This window comes from Salmo salar, chromosome 11 (genome assembly GCF_965601325.2).
Source record: "Salmo salar chromosome 11, fSalSal1, whole genome shotgun sequence".
In the NCBI taxonomy this organism is placed as follows: domain Eukaryota; kingdom Metazoa; phylum Chordata; class Actinopteri; order Salmoniformes; family Salmonidae; genus Salmo; species Salmo salar.
In genome coordinates this window covers 111,794,625-111,813,603 of record NC_138301.1, presented here as the reverse complement: position 1 = coordinate 111,813,603, position 18,979 = coordinate 111,794,625, and the positions used below count along the sequence as shown (strand labels likewise).

Here is an 18,979-nt window from a genome sequence, read left to right as displayed (position 1 = left end):
GTAGAAACAGCCACACTAACAGGTGTGGCTGCGGGACGCTGTTCATATGCATGCTGTACCGTTTCTTTTTTAGCTACTCTGCAAAACACACTCATTAACCACTTGATATAAAATATAGAATAACCTGCTAAAGCACCATATGCATTTTACACTCTGGGCCTAGTTTAACTTCTGTGGTTTGCCTTGCTCTGTTGATGCACATCAGACCGTTTCATTTTCACATCAGTTAGCCACTTTACCACAGCTTGCTAAAACAGTATACTTGCAATGCAAAGTATCATTCCTTTTTTCTTATGCACATGTTTCTAAATTAGTTATTTCTGAAAAGACAATCAACGATGCAATGGAAGGCGTTCCATTGTCTTGATCTTAATAGTTTGGCTACAACTGAGGTTGAAGCAATAGGTTGTAAACTGGTATAGTGTATTAAGCAATTGTAATAGCCAATATGCTGTGAGATGCAAAATCAGATACCTGGATGTGTTTTTCTGCTTTGAATAGAGGTCATGCTGATTCCTCCCTGAAAGAGGTACTTCTGCTTCCAACTTTAAAATAAACTGAGGGAGATTATTTATAAAGCAACAGTATTTATTTGCGTGTAGTTACATCCGATATGAGTCATCTTGATAAAAAAGTTAAGTAAAACAAGTATAATGTTGCAAAATATCACCTAAATTAAATATTTAGAAAATGTCATACTTATGCTATTTTGAAAGTCAGCTGATACAGTACTTAAAGTAATTTCCACAATCTCAAAACGTGGTTCTTGTCAAATCATTGATCTTGTGGTCACTTTTTCATGCAAAATTCATACAATGCTGAAAAGAGAAACAGATTTCAGTTAGACGAATGACTTAAAATGTGTGCAAGACAATTTCTGGGCTAACATAAATATACAATTTATCATAAATAATGATCTAATCAGGCAAGTCACAAAGTGGGACTGAAACTGTCCTGAGATTACCTTGGCAGGCTGGAAGATCAATAGTGGAGTTGCTGCTGCTAACTTTATTCTGAACCATACAGGTCAGGGTTCGTGTCACTTCACTCTTCAATATGATGACACTGCTCTGGTAGTGGTCATAGGCTACTCTCCTGGTCAGATTCTGTCCATTCAGGGTCCAGCTGTACTGAAGACCATCTCCCTCTGAGGAGCATGTGACCACGGTCTCTCCACGAGGCAGACAGAGGTGAGACAACACTGGCTCTGACACCGGGGCTGACAGATCACAAACACAGAGACCTTACAGCCATGTAGCATCATCTAACAAAACACTGGCAATATTATGGTCTTTCAATGATCTCCCTCACAACCAGGATGGATGCAGGATGATTGGTAAACAAAAAAGGTTCTGTACCTTGTATCTCAAGTAGCACGTTGACTCTGCGCAAGTGTTCCCTCTGAATTATATGTTTCCAATTGGTAATCTCCACAGTCTTCCTCTCTAAGTCTGTGCAGTCTGAATGTTCCAGTATTAAAGAACTCAGAGCGATTCACATAATCCTGATGCAATTTAGATCTCCTGTCTTCTCCAGTTTTGAAGTTCAGAATACGTTTAGCACCTTTCTTCAATGTAATTTTCTCATCACTTGTGCTTGCAGTCAGGTGGAATGACAAAGATTCTCCCAGAGCCGCATAACATTGATGATCTCTACTCTCCTCAGTGAGATTACAGATCGTAGCACTAAGTGTGGAGCATATATATTATTTTCGAACTCAGCATGTAATAATCATGTCTACATTACATTTGTTATTCTGAAATATCTATATTTAAAGATTTAGGGCTCCCAAGCGGTCTAAGGCACTGCATCTCAGTGCTAGGGACGTCATTACAGACCCTGGTTTGATTCTAGGCTGTATCACAACCGGCCGTGATTGGGAGTCCCATAGGGCGGTGCACAATTGGCCCAGTGTCATCTTATGTTTAGCTGGGGTAGGCAGTCATTGTAAATAAGAATGTGTTCTTAACTGACTTGCCTGGTTAAATAAATAAGATAGCATTATATCAGTAAATTGTATTATCAATGACAATGCTAAGAAACCACAATTAGTGACCATTGAAGAAAATCGATGTTTTCAGAGATACAAAACTATTTTTTGTTTTTGCTAAATTTATGTTTGTGGTAGGTACATTTAGGGACCATCAAATATAATCAATATTATTATTTTAAAAATGTCTAGATTTTCAGAGGTACAAAACCATTTCGTTTCTTTCCATGGCTAAACATGTAAGAGGTAGATACCATAATACCCTGTAATATAATGTCTTACCTTCTGCTGTTGTCAACACCAGAACAATAATTATCAAGGGGGTCATTCCTCTGCTGCCTGCACAATAATAAAAAATGATGAATGACCGACTGCGCTCTTTAAAAGTCCTTTATATCAAATAGTGTCTGTTTCAAGTGTGTTTAAAATAAGAATACTAGGAAAGATCGAGACCTACACAAGAATTAAGACAGTTTTATAGGAGCAGTACGTGTGCCTCTAACACGCTGTCTAGTCAATTATTTTGACGTACAGTACCAGTCAAACGTTTGGACACACCTACTCATTCAACAGTTTTTGTTGTAGAATAATAGTGAAGACATCAAAACTATGAATTAACACATATGGAATCATGTAGTAAACAAAAAATGCTGAACAAAGGAAAGGAAGACCCAAAGTTACCTCTTCTGCAGAGGATCATTTCATCATTATCAACCTCAGAAATTGCAGCCCCCCAATTGCTGATGACACTGTCTGTGATTTATTTAGAATTCATGGCACACTTAACAAGCATGGCTACCACAGAATTCTGCAGCGATACGCCATCCCGTCTGGTTTGCGCTTATTGGGGCTATCATTTGTTTTCGACAAGACAATGACCCAACACATCTCCAGGCTGTGTAAGGGCTATTTTACCAAGAAGGATAGTGATGGAGTGTTGCATCAGATGACCTGGCTTCCACAATCACCCGACCTGTAAGGACTGACACTGGAGTCGAAAAGCAGGTACATGAAGTCAAACATTTAATGAGGAACAGACAAGGAACAAGACAAGAACAGCGCCAGCACACGGGTAACAAAATGGCAGGAATGTTAATGCAGCAGCGGGGAACAGAGCTGCGGAACTGACAAATATAGGGGAAGTAATTAACAGGTGATTGAGTCCAGGTGAGTCCAATAATACGCTGATACGCGTGACAATGGAAGGCAGGTGTGCGTAACGATGTTTGCAGGAGTGTGTAATGCTGGAGAGCCTGGCGCCTTTGGGCACAAGGAAGGGGGAGCGGGAGCAGGCGTGACACGACCTCAACCCAATTGAGATGGTTTGGGATGAGTTGGACCGCAGAGTGAAGGAAAAGCAGCCAACAAGTGTTCAGCATATATGGGAACTCCTTCAAGACTGTTGGAAAAGCATTCCAGGTGAATCTGGCATAGAGAATGCCAAGAGTGTGCGAAGCTGTTATCAAGGCTGTCATCTTTGGCTACTTTGAAGAATCTCAAATATAAAATATACACACACACAAAATATACACAATTTGTTGGGGTTACTACATGATTCCATATGTGTTATTTTGTAGTTTTGATGTCTTCACTATTATTCTACATTGGAGAAAATAGTAAAAATAAAGAAAAACCGTTGAATGAGTAGTTGTGGCCAAACTTATGACTGGAACTGTGTATTTAACTTATTCTTATACAAGTGCAAAGAGCAGACCATAAGACTGAACCTTACAAAAACAATAGTGTTATGAATAATAACCTGCTAATTCACACAATGCATGTTCCACTAGTTTAACCTCTGTGGTTTCCCCTCACTCTGATGAAGCACATCAAACTTATGTTCAGAGCCGAGTCACCCCAGTTAGCCACTTTTACCACAGCTCTCTGTCTGCTGAGAACATGGACTGCAAATACGGACTACTGAAAAACACATTATGATAGTTTGGTTACAGCATTTCTGCCACCTGAAATAACTGATCCCTCGTTAGCTTGAGAAAACCCCACACTATCCTCTACCTCTGCACAAAACACTGCTGGCTCAATCTATGACTATGACCCCATTGTCAAAATCCATACACCAAACAGAACCAATAAACCAACGGACGAAAGTTCCAATTAGCCACTAGCTCACTGCTAACTAACCAATACATGCAGGCGCTCCAAGACCCAGAGATACCAGACAAAATTTGTCAGGCCATGTACAAAAGCTACAAACCATACCGCTAGGCTAGTGGCTAGCTGTTGCTAACACAAACAGAGTCCTCAACTGTAAACAATATAGAATCGTTAGGACGTCCCCTGGATGTCACAAAATGGTTGCCTAAAATCACCATGACGGATGGTCCTAGGGAGGTCCCAAAGGACATTTTAGGATGTTCTTGGGAACTTGTGTCATGGTCCCCTGAATGTTCTTGGGTCGCTGTGTCATGGTCCCCTGGAAGTTTTGTCTAGTTCCCGGTGACGTTTTTAGGACTTTCTTGGGATGTTGTGTCATGGTCCCCTGAATGTTCTTGGGTCGCTGTGTCATGGTCCCCTGGAAGTTTTGTCTAGTTCCCAGTGACGTTTTTAGGACTTTCTTGGTATTGTATGTCATGGTCCCCTGGAGGTTTTTGTCTAGTTCCCGGTGATAATTTTAGGACTTTCATGGTATGTTATGTCATGGTGCCCTGGAGGTTTTTGTCTAGTTCCCGGTGACGCTTTTAGGACTTTCTTGGATGTTGTGGCATGGTCCCCTGAATGTTCATGGGTCGCTGTGTCATGGTCCCCTGGAGGTTTTTGTCTAGTTCCCGGTTTGTCCCGGGGATGTCTCCTGATGTTTGCAAAGAAAAGCTTTACCCAGTGCATGCGCACCCTAGTTTCATTACAAATCATCCCTTTTTACTGTTGCCAAGCCCATCAAGGACTTGATTGGTGAACCACTGATCCAGTCACAGCTCTTTGTGTTTTGGAAATACTAGGGACACTCTCACACACACACACACACACACACACACACACACACACACACACACACACACACACACACACACACACACACACACACACACACACACACACACACACACACACACACACACACACACACACACACAGTGATTTTAACATTGTGTTTTCAACTTTGACACACTTGATTACATTGTGTATGTTTATTCAAACAGAAAATATGATTCAACATGTCCTCACCTGGGATTTCACAACCCTTTGGTTCACAGCATTCTGATATTCATGCAATGCCACCAAGTCTGTATCAGTGACTGATTTCACCTGTAGGCCTATTCCTACAGTTTGTACTTCAAAGGAAATCTCAGCTCTGTAAAAAAAAACACGGAAAAAACATATATTTATCATACTGATTCAGCAGTAACATTAAAATAGAATAATATGCTCCACCACCATTAGACAAACATTAGACAACTAAACTGAAAACCCAAACCAAATTACTGAAACAAGTAAACTAAATAAATGAGAGAATAGTCAGTTTAACTGATAACTAAAATAGCAGTGCTTTGCTAAGAGCAGAGGTGTATCATAGGTAATGATGCACCATTGAGAGCAACTTGACTGGCTGCATCATTGTTTGGTATGGAAACTGCTTGGCATCTGACCGTTAGGCGTCAGAGTTATTTTTTTTTGCATTGACTCTCTTGCACTGGCTCTATGCACACCCACTGGACTCTACCCACACACTCACGACGTTCCAACAAACACCTCACATAAAAACATTTTCACATACGCTGCTGCAACTCTGTTTATTATCTATCCTGATTGCCTAGTTACTTTTTCCCCTACCTACATGTACATATTACCTAAATTACCTCATACCACTGCACCTTGACTCGGTACCGGTACTCTTTGTATATACAGTTGAAGTCGGAAGTTTACATACACCTCAGCCAAATACATTTAAACTCAGTTTTTCACAATTCCTGGCATTTAATCCTAGTAAAAATTCCCTGTCTTAGGTCAGTTAGGATCACCACTTTATTTTAAGAATTTGAAATGTCTGAATAAAAGTAGAGAGAATGATTTATTTCAGCTTTTATTTCATTCATTACATTCCTAGTGGGTCAGAAGTTTACATACACTCAACTAGTATTTGGTAGCATTGCCTTTAAATTGTTTAACTTGGGTCAAACATTTTGGGTAGCCTTCCACAAGCTTCCCACAATAAGTTGGGTGAATTTTGGCCCAATCCTCCTGACAGAGCTGGTGTAACTGAGTCAGGTTTGTAGGCCTCCTTTTTCAGTTCACGCTATTTCAGCTCTGCCCACAAAATTTCTATAGGATTGAGGTCATGGATTTGTGATGGCCACTCCAATACCTTGACTTTGTTGTCCTTATTAAGCTATTTTGCCACTACTTTGGAAGTATGCTTGGGGTCATTGTCCATTTGGAAGACCCATTTGCAACCAAGCTTTAACTTCCTGACTTGATGTCTTGAGATGTTGCTTCAAAATATCCACATATTTTTCCTTACTCATGATGACATTTATTTTGTGAAGTGATTCAGAGGTATAAAAGGCATGACCAAACTCAAGACTCAAAACCAAACGAAAGGCCTCATTTTCTTTGTCTATGTTATAATGGCGTTCACAATAATTAAATGTGCGTTTCGCAACCTACTGTCCGGGTGGATAATAAAGACCCCGCCCCTCAAAAAACGTTAAAAACCTAATTCTAATCAGGTCTCAACACAGGCTCAGAACATTTCCTAGCATCAAAAGTCCTTGTACTGCTTCTGATACCCAAACACTTCTTGGCTGCAGATATAAGGATACCAAGCTTCTTTGACTTCTTTGACTTCTTAGACACTTGTTTTGTACTATTAATCACTGTGACTTTAAATGCCACAAAATCCACCTTCTTCTACATTGAGTGTATCCAGATCACCCGATTGACTTAAAACACTAGCAACTGTTTGCAATGCATCCACCGCCATGTCTTCAACACTATTGCCTCTTGCCCCTTCGACTTTCTTCACTGCCTCCACATAAGAGATCCGCTGAGCAGCCCTGCTCCTTGACACCTCGACCTCGTTCACCTTTACAGGGCAGTCAAGGAAAGTCCGGAGTATGATCCCCAACACAGGTGTAACATTTAACATTCACAGATTCTTCAATATCATACTTCCCCGTCTGCATTTGACATTTGACACAAGACCATTTCCTTTAATATTTCTACACTACAACGGTTTGGACACAAATACTCTTACCGCATACCTCACATACACAGGTAGACTCTCCTCAAACAACAATAATAATATCAACAGGCTTTTCTCCTTCCTTACATCTACCATATGGGTCAAGTGATGTACACTGAGCACTTCTGGGACTTTGTGACTACATTTTAGTCATTTAGCAGAAGCTCTTATCCAGAGAAACTTACAGTAGTGAATGCATCCATTTCATGCATTTTTTTTGTACTGGCCCCCCGTGGGAATCGAACCCACAACCCTGGCGTTGCAAACACCATGCTCTACCAACTGAGCCACAGGGAAGGTACTCATCAGCTATATCCAACGAGACTCCAGCTATAACTTCTTTGGCAGGCGCCCTGCTCAGAAGATCAATACATGTTACTTCTGATGTGGACAATTTTTCCAGATCCAGTGCAGCTTCTTCTGTTCGTTATCAACACAATTAACCAAAACAAGGCCCTTTTAGTCACCTTGATTGAATCCACCTTTCCCACTGCTTTCTTCACAGTCCTCAATATTACAAATGGATTTACCAAATGAATCTACTTGTCAAAAAAACACAGTCCAATAAGGAATGCATTTTTGTACCAGACCTTGTCTTCTACTACAACTTTTGCTCGTTTTGTTCCATTCTTTGATTTCACTATTTTCCATTCATGATCACACACTTCACTTGCCACACTTTCAGATTCAAGCACAGTCGTCATTTCCTTCCCTGGTAGCTACCTCGCCCTGACAGTTCCTGCTGCTACTACTGTCAACACAGCTTTGACACTTGTGAGCAACGAAAGGCCTCATGGCTGGGACATTCACTGATGACCACCTTAATTGCCTGAACCTGATGTGCTTATCAAGGCTTCCTGGCAGAGCACAGACCTTGACTTGGTTGGTGCTGACACTAGCCAACTGTATGCCCTTCACTATAATATTTAAAAATGTATCTGTTATTTATATGATACGTTATCTTTTGCTATATAACTTTGACAGATATTTAATATATTCTTATGCAGGTGCAAAGACCAAATTTAGGACTGAACTTCACCGAAACAATATTGTTAATAATAATAATAATAATAATTACCTGCTGGACAGGAAATGCATTTTACACTCTGGGCCTAGTTTAACTTCCCTTATTCTGATGAAACACATCAAACTGTTTTCAGAACAGACTCACCAATAGCCACCTTTACCACAGCTCTTTCTGCTGAGAACATGCACTGCAAAGACTGACTACTGAAAAACACATCTTGATAGATTGGTTACAACTGAGATGTTTTCTATTTGCGGACAGGTATCTAAGCAATTAAACTGGGCATCAATCATATGAGTAAGCAATACAGAGGTTTTGAGAATGCATCAGGTCTGAACAGAGGCCATGATGCCTCTTTCCTCTTTCCTGAAAGAAGCTCTTCTGCTACTAACTTTACTGTAACCTTAGTAAACTCATCTAAAGGAAGATGAGAGTTCTGGTGAGGCATGAATGCTGGGGATATTTACAGTACATACTCATGTGAGTGTGTTTCTGTTTCAATGTATAACCTTCTGCTGTTTACTTGTTGCATGTGGGAATACTTTTCCTGCAGTTTTGTGTATGCTGTTACTCAAAGAGAAACTGAGGTAGATTATTTATCAAGCAAATGTATTTATTAAATTATATTTACATCTGATAAGATGTCATCCTTGTAAAATAGCTTTTCAAGTTAAAAAATAATGATATTTCAAGGAAGATAAGCTATCATGTTCATCAATGTTTCTCTCTTACATTTAGCATTTAACACTCTGACATTGCCAGATAAAGTACACACCCAAGTTAGCAGCAAATGAAGGAGAATGGATGGCAAACACACAATATTACAAAAGATCCCAAACACTGAAAACATCACACAATAATAAAATTAAGATATTTAACAATCATCTTTTGTTTCAGACCGACGTCCCTCCATTTGCTTTAGAGGTATGGTTGAAAAGGTTAAAAGTTCAAGATTTGAAACAATACACATTACCATAGACTCAAATGACAACACAAACATATACAAGGGAGTAATACACTCCCATATTTTTGGATTCTACTAAGTCCTGCCGAAAGTTGTCAGAAAAGATGTGTCATATGTCTGGTTGGTTGACAATTCCATGTCCTTCTGATTCTTGGGGCTTTCTTCCTCATTTAGACTGGCAGCCATTTTGATCTCTCCATACTCCACCATCTCTGTAGCTTTCTGGTTGACTTCTCTCTTTCTTTTATTGAATACTTCAGTGTATACAACAGCAGCACCCTCATCATTAGACCAACCTGGGGAAAGACTGGTTAGAAGAGCAATAAAACAGCAGGTGTCGATTCTGGCCAAGAAGCAAACATTACATAATTTTACCTGAAGTAGTATGTAAAAATCTCAGTTTCCCACAGAGACGGTTTATGCCAACAAACACCGCAAGAAGTAGGACAAGAGTTCCAACAGCTAGAGCTATAGCTACTGTCACAATTACAAAACGAATCTGGGAGGAGAAAACTGGGAAGAGACAAACAGAATTCTGAGAGTAGGATTAATCAACAGTGTCAACAGTAACCAATCAATAAAATGATCTTATCGGGCAAGTCAAATTCACTTTTCAAATTCACAATTTTTACATTGTGGGAAGGAAACTGTTCTGACATTACCTGGGCAGGCCAGTAGATGAATAGTAGAGTTGCTGGTGCTAACTTTATTCTGAACCATACAGGTCAGGGTTCCTGTCACATCACTCTTCAGTATGATGTCACTGGTAGTGGTGTTCTGGTAGTGGTCATTGGCCACACTCCTGGTCAGATTCTGGCCATTCAGGGTCCAGCTGTATTGAAGACCATCTCCCTCTGAGGAGCATGTGACCTCGGTCTCTCCACGAGGCAGACAGAGGTGAGACAACATTGGCTCTGACACCGGGGCTGACAGATCACAAACATCTTACTGCCACTTAGCATGATCTAACAAAACACTGGTGAACTTTCTTATGGTACTTCTTGGTATCTCTGATTCATGCTAATATCATATTATACATTTTATACTGTAACTATAATACTGGCAGTTTCAATTTTCTCCCTTACTACAGGATACATGATTCTCTATATAAAAAGCACTTCTGTACCTTGTATCTCAAGTTGCATGTTGACTACCCGCAACTTTGTTCCCTCTGAATTAAATTTATCCAATTGGTAATCTCCAGAGTCATCCTCTATAACGCTGTCCAGCCTGAATGTTCCATTGTTTAAGAACTCGGAGCGATTCACATAATCCTGATGCAATTTAGATCTCCAGTCTTCTCCAGTTTTGAAGTACAGAATACGATTATCACCTTTCTTCAATGTAATTTTTTCTTCAGCTGTGTTTGCAGTCAGATGTAAGGACAAAGATTCTCCCAGAGCCCCATAACATTGATGATTTCCACTCTCCTCTGTGAGATTACAGAACGTAGCACTAACTGTGGAGAATAGATATTATTTTAGGCACACATAGTCATTTATTAATGTCTGAATGTGCTTTTAAGAAATATTTGTATCAAAGGTGACAAAAATAGCATTGATCTATTGATTTAAACATTTGGTAGCCATTAAAAGGAATACATGTAAATTGGTATTTACAGAACATTTTCAACAGTTTTTCTGATATTTCTGTTTTGGATACAATAGATTCCATTCTAATCTTTGTAATATAATGTCTTACCTTGTGCCGCCGCTGTAACCACCAAAACTTTAATTATCAGGGGGATCATTTCTCTTCTGCCTGCACAAGAAGAGTGAGTTAAGCTACAGGGTTATTATAAAACAGTATAGATAGCAGTGGATGATGATGATGCACTATAAATGAAAGACAGGCTTGTTGACAACACAACTTACTGGTATGTCAGGGAGAGAACACTTCTTTATGTCACATGTTGCTTGGTGTGAACGCCCAACCACAAGTACCTGTTTCAAAAACAGAAGTTGTAACTTATTACACATTGTGAGGTATTATTCACTACCATGTAGTTTGATGAGAACAAGGGATTTTGGGACCATCTGTAAGTGTCAGCAGTACTGAAGCAGGAAGAGGAATAGTAATACAGAAATATCTGATATCTGTAATATCAATACATTAGCAATGTAAGTGTATGATTTCAGTAAAAACAATCATCTTCCACAATTTCAACATCTGTTGTGGGTCATCAGAATTAGTCATCTTATCCAAGGAATTTAACTTACCAAAGCCAAAATCTGGAGAAAAATAGTTTACTTTTTCTAGAATAAAATGGATGACAAATGCTGTAGATGTATTTTAGAAATGATATGCACTCCGCATACCTATCATAAATCCTCTCTTTTACAATATGAAAACAGTTTGAACTACAGTTTGTGATGTTAGTTTGACCTCTGCTCAGTGACCACACTCTACTTAAGACATGTGTAGGTTGGCTGACACACCTTTCATTTATAGCTTCCAGACAACAACAGAAAGGTCAATAATTAGACTCTAAGACTTTAACCTGAATGCCCATAATGTTACTATTCTTACAACATCAGTGTCTTCCTAGTTATGTTTTCCTTATGACTACTTGAAGTATTTGTTTGTATGTCATCAAAAAAGGCAGGAGATTTTGTTTTTTGCAAAGTAAGTACACTGTATGGTCGATCATTTCACTTTCATGGTCTCTCTTTGACTTCCTGTTGGTCTGTTTGTGTGATACAGTACACAATATCTTCAAGTAGAGTCTCTTTTCACAGGGAGACATTGTCTGGTTTATATTCAAAAGGTGTGATTCAATTAAATATTGTGCACTTGATGTTTCAGATTCAAACTGTCCAATATTTTACATCGATGGTGATCTCTAATGTCTCACCAGTGGTCCTCACACCTCCATAACAGATCATGTAACAGTCAGTACATTGTGGAGTGAACATCTTAAAAATATGAACTACCCCCACTGACTTAAAAAGTAAAATGTTGAGTTTACTTTTTTGTAATTTATACAACTATATGCAGTTTTGTCTTATCTTTTATTCTCTTACCAATATAATTTTGCAGAGTTATCACAGCAACAATATATGTAAGAACTCACACATGAATATCTCTAAATACTTTAAACAATGTAAAAGATGTACAAAGCCTTTATTTATTTACAGCCCCTCATTAACAATATATTATATAACAATTGTAAATGAGTATTTGAATTTAAAAGAAACATTGGTACAACAACATGGATTTCTCAAAAGAAAGAAAGCATTACATTTACATTATGATATCGCAGCTCAGTTTACAGGAAATGTTCACATGCGTTCTCTCTAGCATTAGAACTAAGGTCTGACTTGCCTGCACTCTACTCAGGATCCTTTCAAACATTGAAATAGAGAAACATTGATATTATGGTTTTAAGGAAAAGTTACAAAAAAACTGTACACTTTTTATAACATTGTACAATATACAATACAAAATTAGATAGTTATTCGTGTTAACAAACTCAAAACTACATGCAGTGCATCTTCCTAGCATTCCTTGCATGATGCATGATGTCATCTTGTTGTGTTCATTTGACACTAGTCTTTAAGTTTGATGGTCTGTCTCATCTACTCAATCAGTGCATCCACATAATGTTCAGTCAACCCTTGTCTTAATACTGCTTTACAAAGCTACATGTGGTTAAAATGTCTACCCTTGAGTCTATGGGTAGCCTGCCGCTTCTGGGTACACAGCCATTTTGATCTGTCCATACTCCACCATCTCTGTGGCTTGGGGCCTCTGCTTCCTTGCTTGATTTCTTTGCTTGCCTGTTTTCACAGCAGTGTAAACAAAAACCTCGTCAACTCTTTCTGAAAAATGAAAGAAAAGCTGTAGTACAATCTGGACATTAATCAAAATGTCATGTGTATTCAACATTTCAAATGTATGTTCTGGATGTGAAACTAAATTACTAATAACATTTTACCTGAAGTATCAAATCTGGATCTTTGTTTCTTGCATAGATGGTTAATAACGACAAAATGTGTAAGTAATGTGAGAGTTCCAACAGTCAGAGCCACAGACACTGTCACAGCTACTAAAGGAAACTGGGAAGAGACAACTAGAAAGAAAACATCAGAACACAACACTTGTTGACCATGTAAATGAAACAGAGTTGTACTCTTAATTCAAAAGGTGGGAATGAAGTCAACTGTCCTGAGATTACCTGAGCAGGCTAAGGAGAGATCAATAGTAGAGTTGCTGCTGCTAACTTTATTCTGAACCATACAGGTCAGGGTTCCTGTCACATCACTCTTCAGTATGATGACACTGCTCTGGTAGTGGTCATAGGCTACACTCCTGGTCAGATTCTGGCCATTCATGCAAACATTATATATAAAGTAAACCTTCTTGATCCTAATCAGTCAGGTTTCAAGACTGGGCATTCAACTGAGACTGCTCTTCTCTTTGTCACGGAGGCTCTCCGCACTGCTAAAGCTAACTCTCTCTCCTCTGCTCTCATCCTTCTAGACCTATCTGCTGCCTTTGATACTGTGAACCATCAGATCCTCCTCTCCACCCTCTCCGAGTTGGGCATCTCCGGCGCGGCCCACGCTTGGATTGCGTCCTACCTGACAGGTCGCTCCTACCAGGTGGCGTGGCGAGAATCTGTCTCCGCACCATGCGCTCTCACCACTGGTGTCCCCCAGGGCTCTGTTCTAGGCCCTCTCCTATTCTCGCTATACACCAAGTCACTTGGCTCTGTCATATCCTCACATGGTCTCTCCTATCATTGCTATGCAGACGACACACAATTAATCTTCTCCTTTCCCCCTTCTGATAACCAGGCGGCGAATCGCATCTCTGCATGTCTGTCAGACATATCAGTGTGGATGACGGATCACCACCTCAAGCTGAACCTCGACAAGACGGAGCTGCTCTTCCTCCCGGGGAAGGACTGCCCGTTCCATGATCTCGCCATCATGGTTGACAACTCCCTTGTGTCCTCCTCCCAGAGTGCTAAGAACCTTGGCGTGATCCTGGACAACACCCTGTCGTTCTCCACTAACATCAAGGCGGTGACCCGATCCTGTAGGTTCATGCTCTACAACATTCGCAGAGTACGACCCTGCCTCACACAGGAAGCGGCGCAGGTCCTAATCCAGGCACTTGTCATCTCCCGTCTGGATTACTGCAACTCGCTGTTGGCTGGGCTCCCTGCCTGTGCCATTAAACCCCTACAACTCATCCAGAACGCCGCAGCCCGTCTGGTGTTCAACCTTCCCAAGTTCTCTCACGTCACCCCGCTCCTCCGCTCTCTCCACTGGCTTCCAGTTGATGCTCGCATCCGCTACAAGACCATGGTGATTGCCTACGGAGCTGTGAAGGGAACGGCACCTCCATACCTTCAGGCTCTGATCAGGCCCTACACCCAAACAAGGGCACTGCGTTCATCCACCTCTGGCCTGCTGGCCCCCCTACCTCTGAGGAAGCACAGTTCCCGCTCAGCCCAGTCAAAAATGTTCGCTGCTCTGGCACCCCAATGGTGGAACAAGCTCCCTCACGACGCCAGGACAGCGGAGTCAATCACCACCTTCCGGAGACACCTGAAACCCCACCTCTTTAAGGAATACCTAGGATAGGATAAAGTAATCCTTCTAACCCCCCCCCCCCCCTTAAAAGATTTAGATGCACTATTGTAAAGTGGTTGTTCCACTGGATATCATAAGGTGAATGCACCAATTTGTAAGTCGCTCTGGATAAGAGCGTCTGCTAAATGACTGAAATGTAAATGTAAATAAAGTATTGTATGATATAACAATATACTCTCTCTGCTGCCAAGTCCTACAGTACAAACCTATTGAGGTACTGACATCCTGGCGACCTTTCAGAAATCCCCCTAAACAGTAAAAGGATGCATGAAGTATTTAGGCCTAACTAAAAACAAAAAGGTTCTGTACCTTGTATCTCAAGTAGAAGGTTGACTCTGCGCAACACTGCTCCCTCTGGATTATATGTTTCCAATAGTTCATCTCCACAGTCTTCCTCTATAACTTTGTCCAGTCTGAATGTTCCATTATTAAAGAACTCAGAGCGATTCACATAATCCTGATGCAATTTGGATCTCCAGTCTTCTCCAGTTTTGAATTGCAGAATTTGATTAAAATCTTTTTCAAAGTTATTTCTTCATTACTGCTGTCTGCAGCCAGCTGTAAGGACAAAGATTCTCCCAAAACCCCATAGCATTGATGAATTCCAATCTTGTGAGAGAGATTACAGGCCACGGCACTAACTGTGGAGCAATGATCTTAGGTCAGTATGTTATGATATGGGGACAAGGTTAGTGTTAGGACATAGACCAACACTATACAGCATATACTTCCACACTCTATTCCCCCAGGGGACAGCAAACGGGCATTCTTGAGCATGGGAGACATTCTTGCTAATCTGCCAGAGAACCAGTTTGGATTTAAGAATAACTTTTGTATGACTAAAGTCTTTAGTGAAAGGTCTAATGCTTTAATATTTAATCATTTCCGCACTCCGAATTGATATTCATTATATGAATAGGCCCGTTTTATTTTGTCTGGCTTGCCGTTTCAAATAAAATGGAATATTGTTTTCTCATATAATTAAAAAATAAGTTGTTCTGTGTTGACAAGGCCATAAACAAATAGGTCAACTAAGATATGAATAATGAGTTAATCAAGGTAATTCTTCCACAAATAGACAGGTATTTTTTTTCTGGATTGACAAAAAGCTATCTTTTAAAAAGCATGTTGTATAATATTTGCAATTACATTATGTGTTTTAAATTGTGTGTAATTGTATTTTCTGTAATGTTTCCATGGCACATTTGCAAATGAGACCTAGGTCTCAATGTCTTTTTCCCTGGTTAAATAAAAGTAAAAAAAAAAAAATACATGGTAGCAAGAGCTTATCTATTTTTGCTAACTTTTTATTAAAATGCATTGACAAACTGACAAACTGGGATGTAGACAAAACTATCAGGGGACCATGACACAATGTCCTAAGAACGTCCTGAAAATGACCCTGGGTCAAACCAGGACCTATTAAAAAGGTCCCCCAGAGAACGTTCCCTTTGGACCATCACGAGACATCCTAAGGACTTGTAAAATGAAAATCCTGAGAACGTTCTAAAAAGGTCCTGACATGGTCCTCAGTGACATCCTGGGAACATACAGGGAAATAGACAAAGGTCCCCCAGAGAACGCTTCCTTGGGACCATCACGCAACGTACTGAGAACGTTCTCAGAACGTCAGTGGGATAATGTCACACCGAAACCCATAAGGGACCTAATAGGAACGTCGCCGAATGTCTTCAGGACACTGTTTGCTGGGTCCAGACTCCAAACCTGGAAATCTATTTCTACAACAGCGCCAACTAACGCTACCAAAACCATAGCCAAAGTGGTCAACACAAAATGTTCCTGCCCACGAGCCAAAAAAACATCAGCCCTACAGGAGCTAACCACTACCAGCTGCAAACAATTGACTAACCTCCTGGCTGCCACCCCAAACATTTCTGTTGACCAAAACCATGAGCCAGCTTGCTATCCAGGAAACTGAAACTCACACTAGCGCTACTGCAAACTTCACCTAGCATGCTAGCTCGACACAAACCCATGTTACACACTCAACAAAATGCACAACCAACATTATGAACCATACTCGTTAAAAACCACCCAGACTAACACCACCAATGCTAACCTCTAACAATTAACTCCCATATGTTATGAAACTAATAATTAGCCAACTATATTTGCCGTGCTCGTTATGTCTAGGGGTCTTAGGCCTAGCTAGTTGAACTGTAACCTGACTCGTTATGTCTAGGGGTCTTAGGTCCAGCTACATGGTCTGTAACCTGACTCATTATGTCTAGGGGTCTAAGGCCTAGCTACGTGGTCTGAAACCTGATACGTTATGTCTAGGGGTCTTAGGCCAAGCTACATGGTCTGTAACCTGACATGTTATGTCTAGGGGTCTTAGGTCCAGCTACATGGTCTGCAACCTGACTCATTATGTCTAGGGGTCTAAGGCCTAGCTACATGGTCTGTAACCTGACATGTTATGTCTAGGGGTCTTAGGCCTAGCTATGTGGTCTGAAACCTGATACATTATGTCTAGGGGTCTTAGGCCTAGCTACGTGGTCTGAAACCTGATATGTTATGTCTAGGGGTCTTAGGCCTAGATACGTGGTCTGTAACCTTACTCGATATGTCTTACGCCTAGCTACATGGTCTGTAACCTGATTTGATGTGTGCATAAATGTTGGAAGTAAGCACGTGCGTCTAGGTGTTGAATGTCTGTACTCAAGAGACTGCAACCTTACCATATGTCCAGGTCAAGCTCCTTCTTGACCTCTTGTTTGGCCAGTCTAAGCAGGTTATCATTTGTTCAGATGGTGAAGAAAAATAGATATGTACAAAAATGCATGCCAAAACTCAAGACTCAAAACCAAACGAAAGGCCTCATCTTCTTCTTGTATGGTATAATGGCGTTCGCAACAATTAAATGTGCATTCCGCCACCTACTGTGTGGGTGGATAATACAGACCCCCCCAACCCTAACCCCCCCCCCCCCCCCCCCAAAAAAAAAACGAATCATACAAACTACCAAAAAAAATATAACTAAACAAAATCAACCTGCTTTTCAGTAAAAACCTAATTCTAATCAGGTCGCAATAAAGGCACAGAAGACTCCTGTGAATGTGGGATATTTCCTTCAGTCAACGGTCCTTGTAGTGCTTCTGCCGTGAAGTCTCGGATGGTATGTAACCTGACTCATTATGTCTTGGTGTCTTAGGCCTAGCTACATGATCTGTAACCTGAATCGTTATGTGTATGGGTCTTAGGCTTAGCTACAATGTCTGTAACTTGACAAGTTATGTCTTAGGCCTAGCTAAGTGGTCTGTAACCTGACTCGTTATGTCTACAGGGTAGATGTTAAAACCTACAGGACGGTAGCTTACCCATGTGGGTAAGGCTACTGTGACAGATGCAAGCATCTGTTGGGTGTCCAATGTGGTTTAATTGGTTGTCATATGACTGTAAGAGGAAGTGGGAGAGTTCTAGGTCCATTTCCTTCTTAGACGAATCAGCTTTTACAGTATGTTACAAAGCAGACAATCCAAATGGTAACAATCCAAATATAAATATCATTATTCATTGTTTTGGATATAATTAGCTAGTTTTTACATCATACCAAAAAATATATATTAAAATGGAGTACTGAGTGCTTATCTACCAAAACACTAGCCAGTTCAGTAGTTATTTTATAGTGCATATATTTAGAAAAATATTTATAACCCATCTTTCATCTTCATATATTTCCTGAGATTTGGAACTTACAAAGACCTTAGCTATTTCTACAGCATTACCTGCACCCTATTAGATCATCATTTATTTATGTGCAGAATACACATACGTCCTTCTTTATTACACAAGTCTATTGAAGATCATGGGAAATACATTGGAAATACCTTAATGTTTCTTATACCAATTTTAGAATAGCACATTTGGATAAAGTGTTTTGAAATTAGTAAATTGACTTTTATTATTACAATTGATGTGAACTACTTAAGCTACTAATTATTTACATAGTTATTTCATGAAAAAATAACCTGCAAATGTCATTAACTATCCCAAAATATATTTTAGTTAAAAATACATCTAAATATGTACTTTACTACATTTAGAAGATAAAAAAAGTTGTCTTCTCAAAACGTATTTTGTAATAAGTCCTTGTACCTATTACCTAAGATCAGCAATGAAAATCAATTTGCGATTAGAGCCATTGCTACACTGCTAAATGCACTTTGTGTGC

At 40.0% G+C, this 18,979-nt stretch overlaps 1 protein-coding gene across 1 annotated transcript; it reads right to left on the bottom strand.

Annotated features, from left to right (window-relative positions):
• Window positions 1-8,809: 8,809 nt before the first annotated feature.
• LOC106563737 (uncharacterized) lies at window positions 8,810-11,048 on the bottom strand. The gene is made up of 5 exons (XM_014129564.3): window positions 10,883-11,048; window positions 10,308-10,640; window positions 9,844-10,107; window positions 9,557-9,694; window positions 8,810-9,477 (listed from the first exon to the last, which is right to left on the bottom strand). The coding sequence occupies exons 1-5, from the start codon at window positions 10,929-10,931 to the stop codon at window positions 9,257-9,259; spliced, it is 1,005 nt and encodes a 334-aa protein (XP_013985039.3). The 5' UTR covers window positions 10,932-11,048; the 3' UTR covers window positions 8,810-9,256.
• Between the last annotated feature and the right edge of the window lie 7,931 nt (window positions 11,049-18,979).

Coding starts and splice junctions, on each gene's coding strand:
- LOC106563737 (XM_014129564.3), bottom strand. CDS start 10,931: ATGATCCCCCTGATAATTAAAGTTTTGGTGGTTACAGCGGCGGCACAA. Junction 10,641..10,882: donor GGTTACAGCGGCGGCACAAG/GTAAGACATTAT, acceptor TATTCTCCACAG/TTAGTGCTACGTTCTGTAAT. Junction 9,478..9,556: donor ATTTTTACATACTACTTCAG/GTAAAATTATGT, acceptor GTCTTTCCCCAG/GTTGGTCTAATGATGAGGGT.